The sequence below is a fragment of the Ambystoma mexicanum genome, chromosome 1p (assembly GCF_040938575.1).
Source record: "Ambystoma mexicanum isolate Mex_15411 chromosome 1p, UKY_AmexF1_1, whole genome shotgun sequence".
Classification (NCBI taxonomy): Eukaryota; Metazoa; Chordata; class Amphibia; order Caudata; family Ambystomatidae; genus Ambystoma; species Ambystoma mexicanum.
In genome coordinates, this window is record NC_090921.1 from 415,752,776 (window position 1) to 415,771,327 (window position 18,552).

At 41.1% G+C, this 18,552-nt stretch overlaps 1 protein-coding gene across 9 annotated transcripts in view; it reads left to right on the forward strand.

Moving 5' to 3' along the window:
• MYO9B (myosin IXB) overlaps nt 1–18,552 on the forward strand; it is a 925,026-nt gene that overhangs the window by 577,896 nt on the left and 328,578 nt on the right. For 4 of the 9 annotated variants that reach the window (XM_069649217.1, XM_069649219.1, XM_069649218.1 and 1 more), the window contains exons 14-18: nt 2,816–2,891; nt 3,434–3,523; nt 5,270–5,383; nt 6,170–6,209; nt 8,637–8,759. In XM_069649217.1, coding sequence (XP_069505318.1) covers nt 2,816–2,891; nt 3,434–3,523; nt 5,270–5,383; nt 6,170–6,209; nt 8,637–8,759 — 443 coding nt within the window. The remainder of the gene's footprint in view (nt 1–2,815; nt 2,892–3,433; nt 3,524–5,269; nt 5,384–6,169; nt 6,210–8,636; nt 8,760–18,552) is intronic. The other 5 variants (XM_069649225.1, XM_069649220.1, XM_069649224.1 and 2 more) reach the window with 3 other exon arrangements.

The window sequence follows — 18,552 nt, forward strand, 5'->3', positions numbered from 1 at the left end:
TCCCTCCAGCTCTTATTAGGTTGAATCGGGGCACTGTCAAACATAGAGTGTTGGAGGATCTGGTGGATCTGGTAGCAGGTTTCATGGTGAATTTGTTAGCTAGGTATGGTGGTGCTAGGTGATTGAGGGACTTGTACGTGAGGCAGATGGTTTTTAAATCAATTTTTTGGCGTATGGAGAGCCATTTGCAGGCTTTCCTAGTAGCAGAGATATGCTCTCGTCTAGGAATGTTGAGGGCTGCGTGCAGAGCGTTATTTTGTAGTACCCGCAGCTTGTTGAGTACGGATTGGTTAGCACCTATGTACAGGCTGTTGCAGTAATCCAATTTGGATTGTATGAGGGCTCTGGCGAAGGTGAGGCAGCTGTTGGGTGATAGGAATGGTCTACTGGCCCTAATGAGCTTGCCGGTGTAAGCAGCGGCTGAGGCGGTCATATTGGTGTGTTTGGAGAGGTTGGTGTTGGCATCCAGATAGAAGATGAGGGTTTTCACGCTTTTGGCAACGGGGATGGTGTGACCATCGATCGTGATGTTATTGTAGCTAGGATTGAGTTTAGTTAGGGTGTTGTGGGAGCCGACTATGAGGAGCTCTGTCTTCTCATCATTCAGGCAGAGGCCATGCGAGGCCATCCATGCCTGAATGATGGAGAATATTTTGTTGATCTGGGCGACGTCTGCTTGGTAATTGTCTGTGATGGTGAGGAGTATCTGGGTGTCATCAGCGTAATTTTTGTAGGTGACACCCAGACGGTCCAGTTGGTCAAATAGAGGCTTTTTAAATATATTGTACAAAGTGCGGGATACACAGGATCCCTGTCGGACCCCGCATGTGATGGGGATGGGGTCTGCTGCAGCTGTTGTTGAGAAAACCCGCATGGTTCTGTTTGCCAGGAAGGATTGTATCCATGTGATGGCAGAGGAGGAGAAGTGGGCTGCGGTGGCTAGTTGGCTATAAAGGATTTCATGGCCGGTGAGAGGTCTAGGAGGAGTAGGATTGCGGCATTGCCTTTGTCTTTAATTTCATCAATCTGGCTTTTGAGATCAACAAGGGCGGTTTCCGTTCCGTGTTGAGGTCTGAAGCCAGATTGACGTATTCCTAGCAGTTGGTAGGATTCCAAGTATTCCTGAATTTGGATGTAGGCAACTCTGTCCGGGATTTTTAGTAGGAAGGGGACTGTGGTGATGGGCCTGTAGGTGGTGGGTATGGCTGGGTCGAGGATTGGCCAGTAATAGTCAATAGTTGATGGTTGATCTATAGGCTGCAGCATCCGATAGGTGCCATCCATGCCCAACTATCTAAAACACAGCGCAGGTGAAAATGATGGATGTCAAATTGTACAGAATGGCCGTAACCTCTGGGGTACCAAAAGATTACATGATCTCCTCATTGTTTTGTGCCTGAGACCCCTAACATCTAGAATGTAGCCCCCCCACGCTTTACAAATGTATGTGGACGACCAAATACTACTTACCAAAACCTTGACAGCAGTTCTAATCAACATGTTACTGATTACTACAAAGAATCCAAGATTTGAATCATTAGCAGGAACATGCCTATATGTGAATAAAGCCGATCTAGTTTTCGTTGGCATACCTTCCCCTGAAATTCTTCCTTTTCCTCTTTTTTCCGAGGAACTCAAACACTGAGACATGCAAAAAAGCTTGGAATCCCATTAGTTAAATAACTCTTTTTCAACCACAAACAAATCTATTATCATAGAAGTTCCATTTTGAGTTTCACATAGTAAGGAAAATCATCCCCGGTGTGGAAATGGCTCTCAAGGTTGGACTAGTGTAACATTCTGTTCCTGGACTGAAACTAACAACTTACTTATAAACCGCCACTGACCCAAAACAAAGTAGTCACTCATTATAGATCTCAAATCATACCATCACACCATGCGGAAAGCTTTAAGGTACTGTGCAGCATCCATCCGAGCTTTGGACAGAGTGAACTTTTTTACTGGAACTAAAGCATTAACAAATTCACTGCAGGAAGAAGATTTAGATCGACCAACAATAACTTGTCTCCAGTGTCCTTCAAAGCACTCCAGCATGGAGGTAGATCTCAAGCTGTGACATGGTTCCCTTGTTAGAACAAACACCCAGCAAAGCTTAAAGTCAATACAAACCACCTGAAATTTAAAAAGCTGTAACAAACTTCGGATTAAGCAAGCCTTTAAAGAGTGGATCTCTCCTAAAATGACCTGGCAAATATCTTGACCCAGAATATAGAACATCCCACAACAATGCATTGCGCTTGATTCAACTAGTACCAGAAGCAAGCATACCTCCAGCACTGTTGGGTAACAGCACTTACCCGTAAGAACCATGAGCACTCCCAAGAATTGTGAATCGTTAATTAACATTGTATCCTGCTGCTCCTGTGTTCTTCCCATTACCAGGCAATGTGTGCAACTGTGAGGATGAAACAAAAAAATTACCCACTCTTCCCCTTGTCTAATCCTTTTTGTACTCTTTCCCCCTATGCTACCTTTTGAAGCATTTCGCTGTGCGTTGGCTCATTACAAAACTGTATTAAAATAATAAATGCTTACACGTGAGATTTTTGTGAAACCTGCAGTCACAGGTTTTAATCCCGTATTGAAAACGCATGAATAAACCCTATAATTATAAAGCTGAGAAGCAGGCAAAATCTGAAATAAAAATGTGATTTTTACTATCATTAATGCCTTGTTAGCTTCCAGTACTTTGAAATGTTGGTGTTTCAAAATGAAATGCACATGGCAACGCACAAGCCTCTGCTTTTATCATGCCCTGTTATACACCGAAAATACATGCCCTGCTTTCCTCTAGGTGTGGTGCGGAAGGGAACCAGAATCCCACTTGGAGAACTGCAACGAGCTAATGTACCTGTTGAAAAAGTTTACCGGTGAGGATGAAATTAGGATTTTGTAGTTTTGTGAAACTTCAAATTGGCTGACCACTGGTCCTGGATCACTTTTGATGTTAATGTGTGGTGTGTTAAGAGGTTTTTATTGTGTCTGGTTGGTTTGGCAGTATTAAAACAGAATAAATGAGTCCAATGGTTTTTCAAGGAACTGAGAGAATTGAGAGTAGGATTTTTTTTGTTGCAATGAAAAATAGTCCCTGTGCTTTATCTGCAGAATGTCAACAGTGCCATGTGTGTGCAGGTGACTGGGAAGATGGTTTTCAGGGCATTTTCACAGGCTCGTCTGTAAAGTGCAAATTTTGGCCATGAGATGGGTTATTGCGATGTAGTCAAGATGAGATATAGCCTCTCAAAATTCTCATTTTTTGATCGTTTCTAAAGGTTATCTGAAAGAAAGCCTCCTCAATTCCAAAGCAGTCGCAAACCCTACACTTCTGCCCAATACATCCACTCTCCATCTTGCTGGCATCAATCTCTTACTACCCTATTTACCATAGGTTATCAATGTTTTGCTTTTGCAGCCTTTCACTCCTCGATTTCGCACTTGATTCCTCTGAGGAGTTTGATATAGATGCCTTTGAAGACATTATTACCTCATATGAAAGCAGGAAGTAAGTAGGTGAAAGGTGGGGTGGTGGACTGGGAATAAGGGGAGAAACTCAAAACTGCTGAACTCCAAACTCCTGAGCATGCTCAGTCCAGAAAAGAAGTTTCCTGGGACCTTAACCGGACAGTTTGGATTCTCCTGATTGCATCACTGAATTAAAATGGATAGACTTATTTTTGAGGAACCTAAAACGTAGTGCTTTTATTTTTTTGTGAACAATTTCGTGGTCCAACCTGGCTAATGCACACACATTTTTGGCTTGAATTGCATTCTCGTCGTGCATAGGAGGGAGCTTTAAGAAAATGTTTAGAAAACATCTTTTCTTAAGCGAATAACGTGACCTGTTAAAGAAGCCCCCAAGTAATAGTCAGATTCCGAGATGCGTAATAGTCAGATTCCGAGATGCAACAAGACAAATGCATGTATTGATATTGGAAATTAGTAGGCCGAAGGTCTAGGTAGCAGTGTTGTAATACTTCGTGTGATTTAGAGGAATTAAAAAAAAAGTTTGAATAGGTATATATTTAGGCAAAGCATGTTCTGGTTGGTCTCCTTTTCTACTAAAACACCTGGAGAGCAATACAACTTCTTTTTGTTGGACTGAGCAGTTCAGAGTGGTTGACAGCACTTTTGGTGGCTGAAGAAAGCTCCCATTTATGTTCCTCCCCTTGGTCCCATGCCTCTTGGAAACAAAGTTGGTAAGTGGAGCATGATCAAAGTCGGTCACCGAGCATACACTAAAAGCATGTTGCATGAGAAAGGAGAAATCTAATGCTCACTAATGGGGCCCATCCTGAATATTGCGTGTTGCTTCTGAAATTTCGTATACAAGTTTGGTAATTGGAGACTGCATGAGAGATTTGAAATGAACATATTTCTCAATAAGAAGGCATGCTTTGTACTACTTGTACAATTGTAATTAAGGCCCCCTTCCCAAAGGGGTCAAGCATGCACTTTTTTGGTGATGGGATTTGTATTCACTGAATCCATGCAGATACATTGAAGCTAGTCTGAAATGGAAACCCATGTAATTATTTAGCTATTGTTAGTAGTTGAGGACATTCTGCAGCGTTATGCCTGTCATTGAGATGGCATGCAATGTTGCACTTGTCAGGGAATGTTGCGTCACACGGATGTGATGTATTTTTTGCGTAACAAAGTAAATAATGGTACGATTATACAGTTGTCTATTTTTCTATTAAAGAGTAGATGTACCTTTGTTTCTTGCCCATTGCTGATTAATGTTAAATTACATTTGCACGCACAATGAGATTTATTAATGGCTCTTTCAATCTATTTTTTAAAGGCATTTCAGTAGAATATGGGATCAGCCTATTGTACTGAATTTCTACTTATTATCATTCAAAGCCAATCATGCCATGTTTTTACTTACTTTTCAACGATGTATATTATTCATCTGGCATGATTTGCAAATAATCATGTGATTCTAACAATGGTTTGAAATTTCCTTCAGATCAGAAAGGGATTCATTTATGGAGATAAATTCTGGGTACTAGGTTTCCCCTCCACTTAGGAGTCTCTTTTCACATATCGGCAAAATCGTTATTTCAAAATACAAAATATATGCCGGGATAATGTAGTACTTGTATGCAAAGTAAAGGCAGTTCTCTTTGGGGGAGGGGAGGGCATGAACACCTTCTGGTAGGTCTGTGGCGGTTTTGCCTTTCTAACGCTTTGTTTTTTCCCACATCTATCTCCACTCCTTGAACTAATGCTTGGGTTTAATTAGGGATATGCATGCTCAAATGGTCAAGAGTATAAAAGGACTACCCTGGCAAGGGGAGGATCCCGGTGAGCTACTTCGGACTCTGAGCCGTCTTCAACACTCACGCGCCCAACACTTGTGAGTCTGTGATGGTCAGGGTCTGTGTGCCTTGTCTGAGTGCGCTTTGGCAAAAATCAGTCCATGCCATTGTCTGAGGCGATACGGCCCAAATGGTTTCACTGCTTGGCAAAAGCATCTGTGTGTGCACTGTTGATGAGAGGCAGGTGTTGTCCTGCCTTGTGTATTTCCATGCACTCATCATAGTTCCCCTCTTTATTCTGTGATGGCCTTTAAGCCTTTGTTACGACTGGTTTGAATGTAAATCTGCACTACAATTTTGAGACTGCAGAATACTTTGCTTTTTAGTTATGAGAGTTATTTTTGACAACATTGAATACGATGTAGTCTTGCAAATCAGTAGGAGAATGGTAAGCTGCAGTGTTACATGGTATACTCCTTGCACTGATAGCTCACAGTATTGATGTCTGTGAACTTTACAATCCCTTGCTTTCTAATCTTTTCAACTGTCAGAGAAACTTACATTTGTTTATCCCATTAGAAAAGGAATTCGACATTTTGGAGCAGGGTATCGAATGCACCAATTTGGTGCTGTAAACATGATCCGTTGACCATTACGATCAGCTCTATCTTTAATTTGAAGCAGTCATGAACGTACTTGCAATGGTCATTGGGTGACTAAAACAATGCGTTTGCTTTTTAATTGGCATGCCGGGTGCTTTCTGCAATATCGCGTTTGTGGCTGGACCTAACTTGCAATGCTTTGGCAGATTAACCACAAAACCAAATCAAAAACGTGTTCAGGGTGTCAGTTCGCTCTAATTAATTGTTTCTTATATTCAACAGGAAAACAAAAGGTGCCAAAGGAAAACAGACCATTCCCAAGGTAAACTCACCCCACTTTGTGCATGCATGTAGGTTTGCATAATAAATTCTAGATATTGCAAGTCACCATCCGGTTCAATGATCTTTTAGAGGAATGAGGCCACAGCCAGAATTTCTTTATACGGTAGTAGAGCGAGGGGGCAATTTTCCCTATGCATCAGATGTCACACTCCTACTGCGTTAGATCCTGAGTGTGTAGATTAGTTAAATAACTGCATTTCTTGCTGTGGAAATGAGCCAAGCATGAGTGAAGCCTGTAAGTAATGGAAAACAAATTTGTTAATTCCTTTAATGTAGATCACTTGCAAAGATAGCTGCCCATTTTAAAAATTGTGGGAAAGTGCAGTTAAATTATAGCTCTCCTTTTCTCAAGAATAGTGACATAAAACATCTAGCGAAAATGAACTGTCCTCGGAATAGTTTGCATGGAATGCAGCAGAAAAGATGCCTTTTATGAGATGCATTTAATGGGTACACCTCCCACTTTAATTTGCCCAGAAAACTGTCAACATTCACTTTGCTGGATATTTCCTCTGTCACGCCTTTAACTTTGCTATGCCTTTACTTTATCATGCCTGTACTTACATTGTGACGGTGGCAATGGATGAGTTTAAGGTTAGCATACGTTTAGGGTTTGTGTCCAGGAGTGGCAGGAGGCAAGAAAATGGAGTAGAAAAGAGGGGGGTAAGTCTCCCGCTGTAACGACAAAATGAATGCTAGGAGATGTAAAGGTATGGAAAAGTAAATGGCTGAAGTGAATGTAGGCAAAATAAAGATATACATCCCTTTAAATGTGCTGAAAGTGTCAGTGGGCAAGGAAAAATCTTAAATTGTCTGAAATAAGTTATTCAAGAGAGTTTCTAATATCAAAAGTCCTGTATTGTGATCATATAACCACAAAAATCTAATGATGCACTAGTATCTGTTGAAAACATTTGTTTAGCACTCCGCGGCTTATCTATTAGTACTTCAGTGACAGATGTACTATTGCTCCATTCAGTGCTACTCATTTTCTGTTTGAGTCTCAGAACTATGAGCGCCACTGATGGTCAGGGATTCCAATCTGTGCAAGTTGCCACATAGCTCGGCAACTGCTATCTGACCAGGGGCGGCTTTTTATTTTGGGTATCACGGGCAAAGCAAACATGATAAAAGTTATTACGTGTCTTGCCTACATTGTACAGCCAGTTTCAACATGTTTTCTTATTGTGGAACAGCATTTTTAAAGGCAACGCCCATAGGAGTATGTTTCTATGTGGGGTACTCCCATAGATTGGCAGAGGATTGTGGACATATTTTCTCATAGTGTCATTAATGGCATTAGGCGCAAATTAAACATGTGTTCTTATATGATTTGATTGTTCACCTGCGCCAGCATTTCATTAGTGTAGCACGCTGTTTTTGAACTTTGTAGTCGCCTTAACGCTCGTAGCGCATCTTAGTTTTAGTAAATTGGGTGGAAGGAGAGTAAAGATACCATGAAAGAGGGGGGGTAAGTAGGCAAGCCCCAAGGCGGGGTGAAGGCTGAGATGCCCCAAGGCGGGGTGAGAGCAGAGAAGCTCCAAGGCGGACTGAAATCTGAAAAACCCCAAGGCAGTGTAAACCCAAAGAAGATATCCCAGGAGGGGAGAGCAAGAGAACAAATGTCCCAGAGCGGTAGCAACCACAAAGAATAACAAGATACAACACACGGGGAGGGGAGGGAGTACAAGGAAAGGGACTGTGAATTCCAAGAGACTGGAAAAAAGGAATAGAAATAGTGGGAAGGAACCCTGGGGAGGAATAAACACGTGACTCACGCACCCGAAAATTCAAGAGGAAAAAAAGAATACGTTGGTCAGGCACCTTAGAAACCTTGTCCAGAAGACTGAGTGGGCCAGAACCTGCTGGCAAGAGAAACCAGAGTTAAAGGCAGTCAGGCACCTGTTGTCAGGCCTCTGTTTGTTAATTTTATAGGGAACGGAATTGTCTGATAGGATTTGTGCTGAAGCATTTTTATGTGTTAAACCATCCTGACAGTATTACACCTTCTTTCTTTGAACCTTTGGGTTTACTATAAGGAATAGACCTCTTAATGGTAGGTAATGTTTATTTTAGTTATTTTCTTTTAGCTGACCAGGAGGTCAAACTGTAAAGAAGGGAATGAACACCCTTGAACAGTATTTTGATTTGTCTGAATCATTATTTTGGCTTGGCACACACCGTACCAGACTATCTGATCACTTCTTAATTTGTAGATCTTTAAAAAGCTTTTCAAAACCCCCCACTTTAGGGAATATCTTACACTCAGAACTGTGATTTCCTACAGTCCCACCCAGTCAATATGTCCTAGGGTTTTAGCACTCGTTAAGACTAACAATGCCTGATGTATCAACCCAAGTGCCCTGAGCCTTTTGTGCTCTGACTCTGTTTTTATCCACAACATTAGAATCTGCTGGACTCAAAGTCTTTGAAGCTGATTGTGAGCATGACGCTGCATGACCGGACAACCAAGTCCCTCCTGCACCTGAACAAGAAGAAGAAGCCACCAAGCATTAGTGCCCAGTTTCAGGTAAGTCTGGGACATCAGCGTGCCTTTATTGATTGAGGATAAGATTGCAATCCTAATGGGTGCATAATGGGATAGTGAGGTTCAAAGCCTCACATTCTTCAAAGCCATTGGTCGCTTGTAACATGAACCTCGGTGGCCATACCCGCCAAGAATGGACAAACGCCTTGGGCCCCTGAGCTGGAAGAATTGCAGAATACATCCACACTTTGTATTCTTCAGAGTGTTATTCCCTAGTTTTAGTGAGGTTGGGTGTTTCAAGTAACTGTTGCCCTTTTGGCAATATGAGTTGGTACAGCACAGTTTCAGGTCAGAGCCTAGTAGAGGGGCACTACTCCTTTTTATGTGAAACCTGCAACATCTATGATACCGACAAGGGGAAGAAATAAAAAATTCACAGAACTGTGATGTTAATAAAATGGATGCATCCTCCATAATTACCTGCACATCCCGCTACCTGGAATCTATTTGGGTGATTTCACCCCTACAATTAAAGCATTACCCTTTGTATGAGAATTCTCGCAGAGGAATGCCATGCTTTAATATGTTTTTAAGAAATCTATTTATCATGATCTGTGAACTACCAATGCCACTAAATCACTGATGAGCTATTATGCCATCAAACATCACAGTTCTTTCCAAGGAGGACTGTGTAAAAGCAGAGCTTGCTAGATTTCTTTGTCCATGAAGATTTGTTTTTAAGTGGGTTAGTAGACTTGTCTATCAAATTTTACAATGAAGTGGCATCATTGTGTACTTTTAAGCCTAATGCTGTAAAACTGTGAAGTATGACTGACTGTGCGAGTAGTATGTGAAATTGGTTCTATATCCAATTACTTTTTTTCTGCTCAGCAAACCTCATCTCTGGTACTTCATATAAGCACATACTTAAGTCAGTGAATTAATGCAACATTTGGAAAACATACTGGATAGCCGTGTTTAGAAGACTTATAAGGAATGGGTGTCTCCCCCGTAGGTTTTCATAGTAGGGGCATGTTTTCCTCCATTCAATCACTCAGACTAAAGGAGGGGGTCACCATATCAAAGCTAGGAAGGGTGTAGACTGGATGTGCAATATTAAAGTTCGCTGGCTTCTCACTTTTCTTATTTGCACCATGAAACTGGAACACAAGTGATCATTTTGCTGCCTAACCCATGCATTACTTTTCTTTAGATCTGCTGAAAAGATGCACGTTTGAATTACATGTTTTATCCTTTAAATGGGCCAGCTGGAATTGGACAAGTTTGGATCCGCTGAAGGCAGGGGAAGCCTGGAGAAGGCAGGGAAATCAGTATATGGACCAGCACAGGGATGAGAGGAATGGGCAAAAGCTGGGAAAAGATTGTAACCACAATCCAGTGGTCTGTGTCCAAGTGTGGTCAGGCAGGGAATGTGCTAGGAGACTGGAGGACCACATGTAGAAGACGCCAGTGGTTTTACAGGGGGGTCTCCCAATCGCACAAGTAGAAGTACTTTGATAACTGTTTTTCAAGAGGTTTCCTTTCCCTTTGTTGATGGGTATACTGAATTTCACTGTTAAATGTTTGTTGAAAATTAACTTGAAATGTGTTTATGGGGCTCACCTAGTTCCTGGTAAATGTTATGCCTGAATTCTGTTCTTTACTATGGTACACACAATGCTTGCTCCAAACCTGGCAGAAGGACAGAATATGAGAGGATCTTTCTTAATAGAGAAAGCGGATATGAGCTAGACATAAAATATGTGATCCTCATAAGCATCAATCCATATAATTAATGAGCCATAGAAATAACGTTGATAAATTGGGGTACATACATTGAAGGTTTACTAGTGGAAGTAATTACAAAGAAGAAAGCACAATCAAAAAAGCACAATCAAAAAAGCAGTAGCATAAATATAATAAATGAAAAATAACTGGAGAGAATAACTGCAAAGACTAAAATAGATCAGGTGTCCTCGATGAAGGAGAAAGAAATTTAATTAAAGGAATGTAGTGCAAGGTAACTTGAGTGGAACATCTTTCGTAGAATTGTAAGGCGATATGTGATTTTGATGGGTATTTAGATTAATGGTCTCTATGCAGCTCTGCTTAGGGAGATTGGGGGATGGGGTCGTTTTTTCAATATTCAATGACCAAAGAAACATGTGCTGAAAATCTACGTTTCCTGCGAGGAGAGTACATGTTAATCTTCTCCTTAATGAAGGAAGGTCCCGGACCACATAAGTGTGGGAAAGTAAAGCATAAGGCTTTAAAAGCAATTCTGTGGGCCACCGGTAGCCAATGTAAAGAAATCAAGGCAGCGGTTGGGTGATCTGTAGAATTCTACACTCTCTGCAGTCTGGCGAGTAGGAAAGCTGGGGTTCTTAAATACAGACTGTTAGCACAGTCCATACTGGACAGAGTGATAGTTGAGATGCGAGTATGGTTGTGGGAGAACGTTGGGGGGGAAAGGAAGATTTTCTTGGAGGGTTTGAGTAGGATGACGCATAATCTACCTACGGCAACAATTTGTAGTTCTAGAAGGTTTGCAATCCAGGAACACTCTTAGCTTCCTCACTTCGGTAGCAACAGACATGGCGACGTTTTGGTTTTTAGAGATCCGAGAGAAGAATAATGCAATGTGAGAGGTTCCCTCTAACAAGCACTCCTGTTTTCTTTGGTTTCAATAAATGGTTAGATGCCGTCCATCGTTTTCTTTGAAGATTTGTATCATTGATAATATTAGTGGGGATTTTCAGAATGGGCTGATTATCATCTCCCTAATTGCTGCATGAATGCAATGAGCGATTTTAAAAAGGCTGGGATGTGGGATAAGTACAGGTTAAATAGTAGGAGTGAGATGGACGATTCTTGGGGAACCCCCAAAAGGGCAATCTTATGATTCAGAGAAGTAGATCCTTTTCACGTGATTCTGAAGGAAGGACAATATCCAGTCTAGAGCTATATTTCTGATGTCTAAATTGATAGAGGCGTTGTTTAAGAATGAATTAATGGTATGGTTGACTAGTGTGAATGCAGCTGAGATTCAGAGAAATTAGAGTGGATGCATTGTCCATCACAGTTCAGTTTTAGAGTGCCTCAGTGGGCAAAACAATGGATTACGTATTGTTTTTCTGAAATCTTCCTGCATGGGGTTTAGTAATGTGTTTTCGTCTGTGTTTCCGTCTGTGTATTTGATGAGCTGTGTTTAAAGTTCTCTGTCCATTTTATTTGCCATTAATTTCCAATTGGAAATAGCATGGCAATTGTTAGGTTAGTGCAGTGCAAGCCATCCTTTTTCTAAAAAAAGTATTTGCAGAATGCTTCTTTGAACTCCATCAGTACTTTGCCCACAAGAATAGGATTAATTGATGATGGGGTCTGGCAGATTCGGCTACCAATTGAGTTTAAAAACTTTTCTTTAAAAAACCTGGATGCAAGGGGCCTGTCCAAGAACTTTGAGGAGTGAAGCCTTGAAGGCACAAAGGATGGAAGGGGTTTCATGTTGCCATGGAGTGTGTGGATTACAGTGTGGGAGAGCTACCTTTTTCTGATGCATTCATCTCGTTTTAATTGGTATGAAAAGGTGTTGCACAAAGATAGTGACGGAAAAAACGTATTTGACAGTGAAGTGGGATTTTAAATTCACTAATTGTAAAGACATCTTTGTTGCAGGCCATCACAAATCTAAGTCTAAAATTCAGGCTTGGCTCTTCTGATAGCTGCATTGTATCCTCTTTTATTTTGCAAGCGCCATAGATTTGTCATAGGATTTTTGTTCTTCATCCATTTATGTACAGTTCAGCAGCTACACTGTTGGATGCATTTGTGAGCCATTTATCAAAGAACGCTATTGCTCTGACCAAGTACTGAATAGCTGTTTCATTTCGGTCTAAGAAGTAGGAGGGGGATGGATTGTTGTCGATATCAATCCTTCTCCAACTCATATAGGTATTTTTCAGATTGAGGACAAGCACTTAACTCCTGCAGGTTTCAGGAGGTAAAATGGAGCACTGAAGAATCCGCCCCTGGGAGGTAGATGAAATTAAGGATAGCAGAATTATGTTGTCCGAAAATGCCTCTCAAGGTGTGGCCTGCTATATGTGTAGGTTCCTTACGAATAGTTGTAGGTCTAGGCAATCTAGGTTTCATAGGTTTTTAGTTTGAGCATTATATGGTTGTCCTAGCCAAAGAATGCAGAGTTTCACTTGAGGTTCTAGGTTGTTCACTAACTCTTAAACATCACCAGCATGTAACTCTAATTTCCGGGAATAATTGGCAATTAGCAGGAATGTAAATATTGTGGCCGAGTCAAAAGATATTTGATGGGCATAGACTCTCAGGAATGAGCCAAAACAGCAGGAAAAGCAGTAATTGTTAATTATTTCCAATCCTACCAGTTCTACCTAGAATATTCTTCAGGACAATTCTGTATCCAGAGGAGATCTCTTCATGGTTGATGGGGCAGAATAATTTTTCAGCCATGTTTCAGAATGGAGATGTAGTACTGGTTTATTTTCCTGGATTAAATCCTATATCTCAATTGTATGTTTTGGGAAAGCACATACATTTATAAGATTACGGTGGGTGGGCTGGGAAGAATTGGCAATCATGAGGATAATGGGATGTGTTGTCCTTTTAATTGATCTTGATCAGTCAGTTAATCTTGGACTCCCACCTGAGAACTAATTTGTGACCGTGTCCTCTTCCCAGAGAAGATTGAGGTGGTACTGTCTCCTATTCTGAAATCGTCCTTCCCTCCTTTGAAGTGAAGGAATCGGAAAGTAGATGCTGGAGTGTACTTGAAGGGGAAATGGCAGAGGCAGGGCAACACATTTATTTGCTTGGGTTCCTTCCATTGCTCGGTGTGTGTGATGGTATTGGTCTTCCTTTGCAGAATTGAAGATTGATTCTGGGTAATGGCATGTGAAGTCAAGGAAACACAGCTGCCTGGGCAAACGAGTCCATACGTGTGGTATTTGGGAGGTATGATGGAGGAAGGAAACCGGTCAAATTGTTGATAAGATTATGAAGTCTCGAGATTCTCTTGAAGGACCAGTGCATTGCGAAGAAATTGGAGTTGTAGTGCTTAGTTGGCCTGTCATAACATGCCTTTGAGTTGCGATTGCAGAGGGAGCGTATGGAGTGTTTGGCTTGGATACAACTCTAGAATGCATGCTCTGGGTTGTTGGATGAATGACCTCCATTGTTATCTGTGACTTGTGGAAGATGAGGGATGGGGGTTGTGGCTATTGGAATGTCCTGGCGTAAGGCAGGTGGCTTCTCATTGCTGGGGATAGACTAGAGTTTATGCTCAGAGTGGTTGGGCATAAGGCGGGTGTGCTGGTGAATTATCCTCTATGTGGTTGGTGATTAGAGGAAGGTCGGGCATGCAATTGTTGGCTAGAGTAGTGTCCGGAGTTAAGGCGGGTGACTCCTCGTCGCTAGGGCTATACCTCGGTTCTCTTTTTTTTGTTGAGCTCCCCAGTTCCTTTTATCTTTGTAACTACTTTGCATGTCATTTCTTTGCCGTGAATCTATTCGAGTTAAAATCGTAGCTCAGACCTGAGTAGGAAATTCTGGAAGTAAGGTAATATTGTGCTAAGAGAAGAAGTGCACATTCTAGCAAATTAAGCTCGAATCAATAAAAACATTAAGGTGTAATGTAGGATCTGCTCTTATTCAATATAAATGCTATGGATTGGAATTGCATGCAAGGAAAATCATGCAGGTGGAATTGCTTATGTATGAGTTATATAGCTGACGTAAGCATTCTGAGGTGGTCCGGAATATGCAAAGTTAAAAATACATTGTGTTTTAGTCCTATTGGGATAAATATAGTAGTGAATTTAAACGGAAACATTTTAACAGACGGGTGGTAAAAAGAACACCTTGTTGTGGTAGACAGCACGGATGTATGTGATTTCTTTGAAACAATTTCACCCAATCAAGATTTCACTGCATCCATTTCACCGAAAACAAAATCTCCTTTTTCTTTCTTTAAATAAGGCATGGGAGACCCCGCCCTGCACGTGCCCCCTTCACCCCTACGTACCCTAATTTATGCTCTTTAAGCCACCTATTATGTATTACACGTATACCATTTCCCGTATCATTTTCGGTGAAATAAATTCAGTGAAATCTCATTAGGTGAAATAGTATTCGAAGAAATCTACGGTAACGAGACAGCGCATGCTTGGGAAGGAAGTGGCGCTCATTTAATGGGAATACGCTTGTAAAACTAGAATAATATTAATTCCTAAAATAATGGTTCTACATTGGTGACCAAAATGTTATCAGTAAAACAGATGCAATCAAGAAGGAACAGAACATGTAATTGCAACATCCAAGTACATTCGTTAGTGTAGCAGTTGCCAAAGAAGAGTGTCATATTAATCAATGGTAGAAGTATGCCTAAAATATCCAGCATGGGTGGGAAATGGTAGAAGTATGCCTAAAATATCCAGCATGGGTGGGAAATACCCAAGCACACTTTGAAACTGTATGCAATAAGTAACGCGATCCCAAAAATAAATACAAGAACCATGTACTAAGTGTAGCTATCATACAGATAGTATAACGAGCACAAAAGCAGTCCTAATGTGAATAGCAAACACACAAGATATTCTCAACAGTCCCACAACAATGCAGATCAAGACCATCTTCTTAGCGTCTGCCGCTAGGTGTCAGTGTCTACTTGGGAATCGAGAGTTAGCAATGAATGCGATTAAATTGTCACGAAAGTAAAACGTAATTTGAATCCAATGATTCCGTTTTAGTGGTGTAAATATCAGTAATAAAGCGCACATAAGTCAGCTGAGGCAGTCAATATCATTGAAGCAAAACTCATGTAGTTGGGAGGGAAGGATTTCGTAGTGAAAAGTAAAATATGAAAGGGACAGAGCTCGAGTAAGGCGCAGCGTAGAGCACAGTGTATGGAAGGAAGGGGTGTGGATTGATAGGGCGTGGATCGATAGTCGAGGATCCAGGAATGGAATCGTCCGATGCAGAATAACATATAGTGCAAAGCAGTTCCTTAACCAACCTTCAGAGGCTGGCAAATGAAGACTGAAACGAATATTCCCCCTGTTGGCAATTCTGGTTGCACCGTATTCCAGGTGGTTATATGACAGATTGCACCACCGCAGATCAGGGAGTCCCAAGGTAATTGGAGAGCAGTTAAAACCACAGATCGCACAATTTGGTACGTTTGCAATATGTGGTTTCCTTGTGTGCCACATATAAGTTGTCATAGGTAAGTCCCAGTGGTGGGTGATGTGAATTGCTTGGCGTAGTGCCCATCGAGAGTAGAACGCTGGGGTCACTTTGACACTCGCTCCATTTGAGGATTTGGGGGGGAAAAGGCGGGTTCACTGTTAGCCAATACACTCAAAAAGTCGGAAAGCAGTCGATAGGTACTCTCTATTGTAAAATATGGTAGGCATGTATTAACAAAAAATAAGGGCATTAATGGTGCTTTTAGATACTTATGAATCATTGTATAGATCGGAAAACGCAAGTACAGAAGCAGACACATTAGAATTCCTGAATGGACTAAAACTGAACAACTGGGATGGGGTGGAGTCTGATACTCTAGACGCCATAGTTACAGCGGATGAAATCCTATTAGCCCTGAAACTGGTGAAACCGAACAAGAGTCTGGGACCTGTTGGTTTTTCCTATAGAGTTTTTTATAGTACCATAGCAGGGTAAGAGTATGGGGAGATTATCAGGAGGGGAGAATTACCAAAGTCCATGCAATTAGTCCTGATCACACTCATTCCAAAATAATATGGGAGAGTGTACTGATATTGTTAATCTCTATGTAGAGCTTTCCGATCCATTGGCAGCAGTTGGCGTGGACGCTGGGAAAGCACTCAACAGAGAGCTGGACCTATTAAAAAATGGTTTGAAGAAAACTTTGTTTTGGGCCTAGGTTTATGAATTTATTTAAAGCATTGTATAGTGAGGCAAGAGCAGAGATGTTGGTAAATGGGGTGGGATATGCAGCTTTTGGGATATATTGCAGAAGTCCACAGGACTGTCCATTGTCACCCCTCTTGAATCTTTTCATACAGCTACTGGCGGTGGAAAGACGCTCTCACAAAGGTGTAAAAGAGATGTGTACCGTACATCTCAAAAGTGCTATTTTAACCAGACAACCTCTTGATCCTTATTTAAAAAGTGGAACCGTCATATTCTAAACTAATTGAAGTCTTCATGGTATTTGACAAATTATCCAACTTTGAAGTAAACCGAACAAGACTGAAACAATCCCAATTACAAAAACTTGCATCGGAGGCCTGTTCCCATATCAACAGCTAAATTGGACCGACCATTGTTTCAAATACCTTGGTGTTTTCATCACAAGGGATATCTCTCACTTGTTGGAAAATTATATAAGAAGCATATTAAGAGAAATTTCTTCAGACTGAGGAGAAGGTTGAAATAAAATATTTGTGGGGCAAGATCGGAATGATCAGGATGACTTTACTTTCCAAATGTCTGTACTTGTTTAGCATTCTACCACTGCCTCTCCCCAATAAACTATAATGGAAATACAAAAATTACTTCTTATGGGGGATCTATGCCCGATACCAGCCCACAAAGCCAATACTTACATGCCCTGTCAAAAACAGGGGATTTTGATGTTCTAATGTGAAGTAGTAGTATTATGCAGCATCTATGCAGCTGGCCTTAAATCATTGCGTTAGTGATGATCCAAATACTGCACCAACATGGACCTCGCCACCTCAAGACTTCCTCCTTGCAAAGGATGAAACTCTATGAACCACATTGGTCCCTCCATTTGTACATCACTCTGTCATTGAATGGAAGGATATGAACACAGACATGGCCAAGAAATATTTACTCTCTGAGGAGTCTTGCGTATGCAATACTGCAATTGTGTGTAAAACTGAAAATTGAACTGGCAATATTGGTATCCAGTAGGCATATGGAAATTGAAAGATGTTTCGAAAAGATACTCTTTGATGGACTTTGGTTTCTTTGCCCTTTAATCCAAGCTGAGGGGGTTTGGAGACCTCGAGATATGATTTTATCCGTTGCCCTGGCCATTCTGCTCTCAACACATAGTGCATGAATGCATGGCCCACCACCGTATCAGATATCCCAGAAACATTGTGTCTCAGCCTTAGCAATTTGATTGCTGTCACCTGGCTCAAATTCTGGGACTTCAATACCAGAGCAGACAAGGTAAGGTACAAGACATAATCATTAATGAACAAGATTGGCAAAGAATAAGCAGAAATATTGCAGAAATTAAAATCTACTCTGAACTCCAATATACTTGGCATCAAAATGTTCATGGATACTACTGGACACCCTTGAGGATGAAAGACTAAATTGCTATCATCAGATGTAGGTTTGTCATGCAAGAAAGCACCGGGCACATATTTGCACATGTTCTGAGAGCATGTTAAAGTCACACGATATTGGGATAACATCTTGCAACATGTTGAATTTATTAGAAACTGTATGGCGCGGAACAGCTGTGTTCTTGTGTTTTGGGCCTCTTCACTGGATCAACCTCATCCTTCCTATGGGGTTAGATATTGGAAACACAAAGCTCTAATTCTGACAAAAACACACTTTTTAAGAAAGTGGCAAAGCAGTGATGGGCACGTATACGAAGAGTGGATTCAGGGGATGGTTATTTTCAGCAAGAGAAAACGTTTCTTTCATTAAAAAAGTACTTGGAAGATTATACATCTATTTGGGGAACCTTTAGCAAACTATGTTTGAGGTACATTCATCAAAATATGGCTCTTTCTAAGAATTATTTGATTTGACTCACAATGTAATCGCTTCCCAT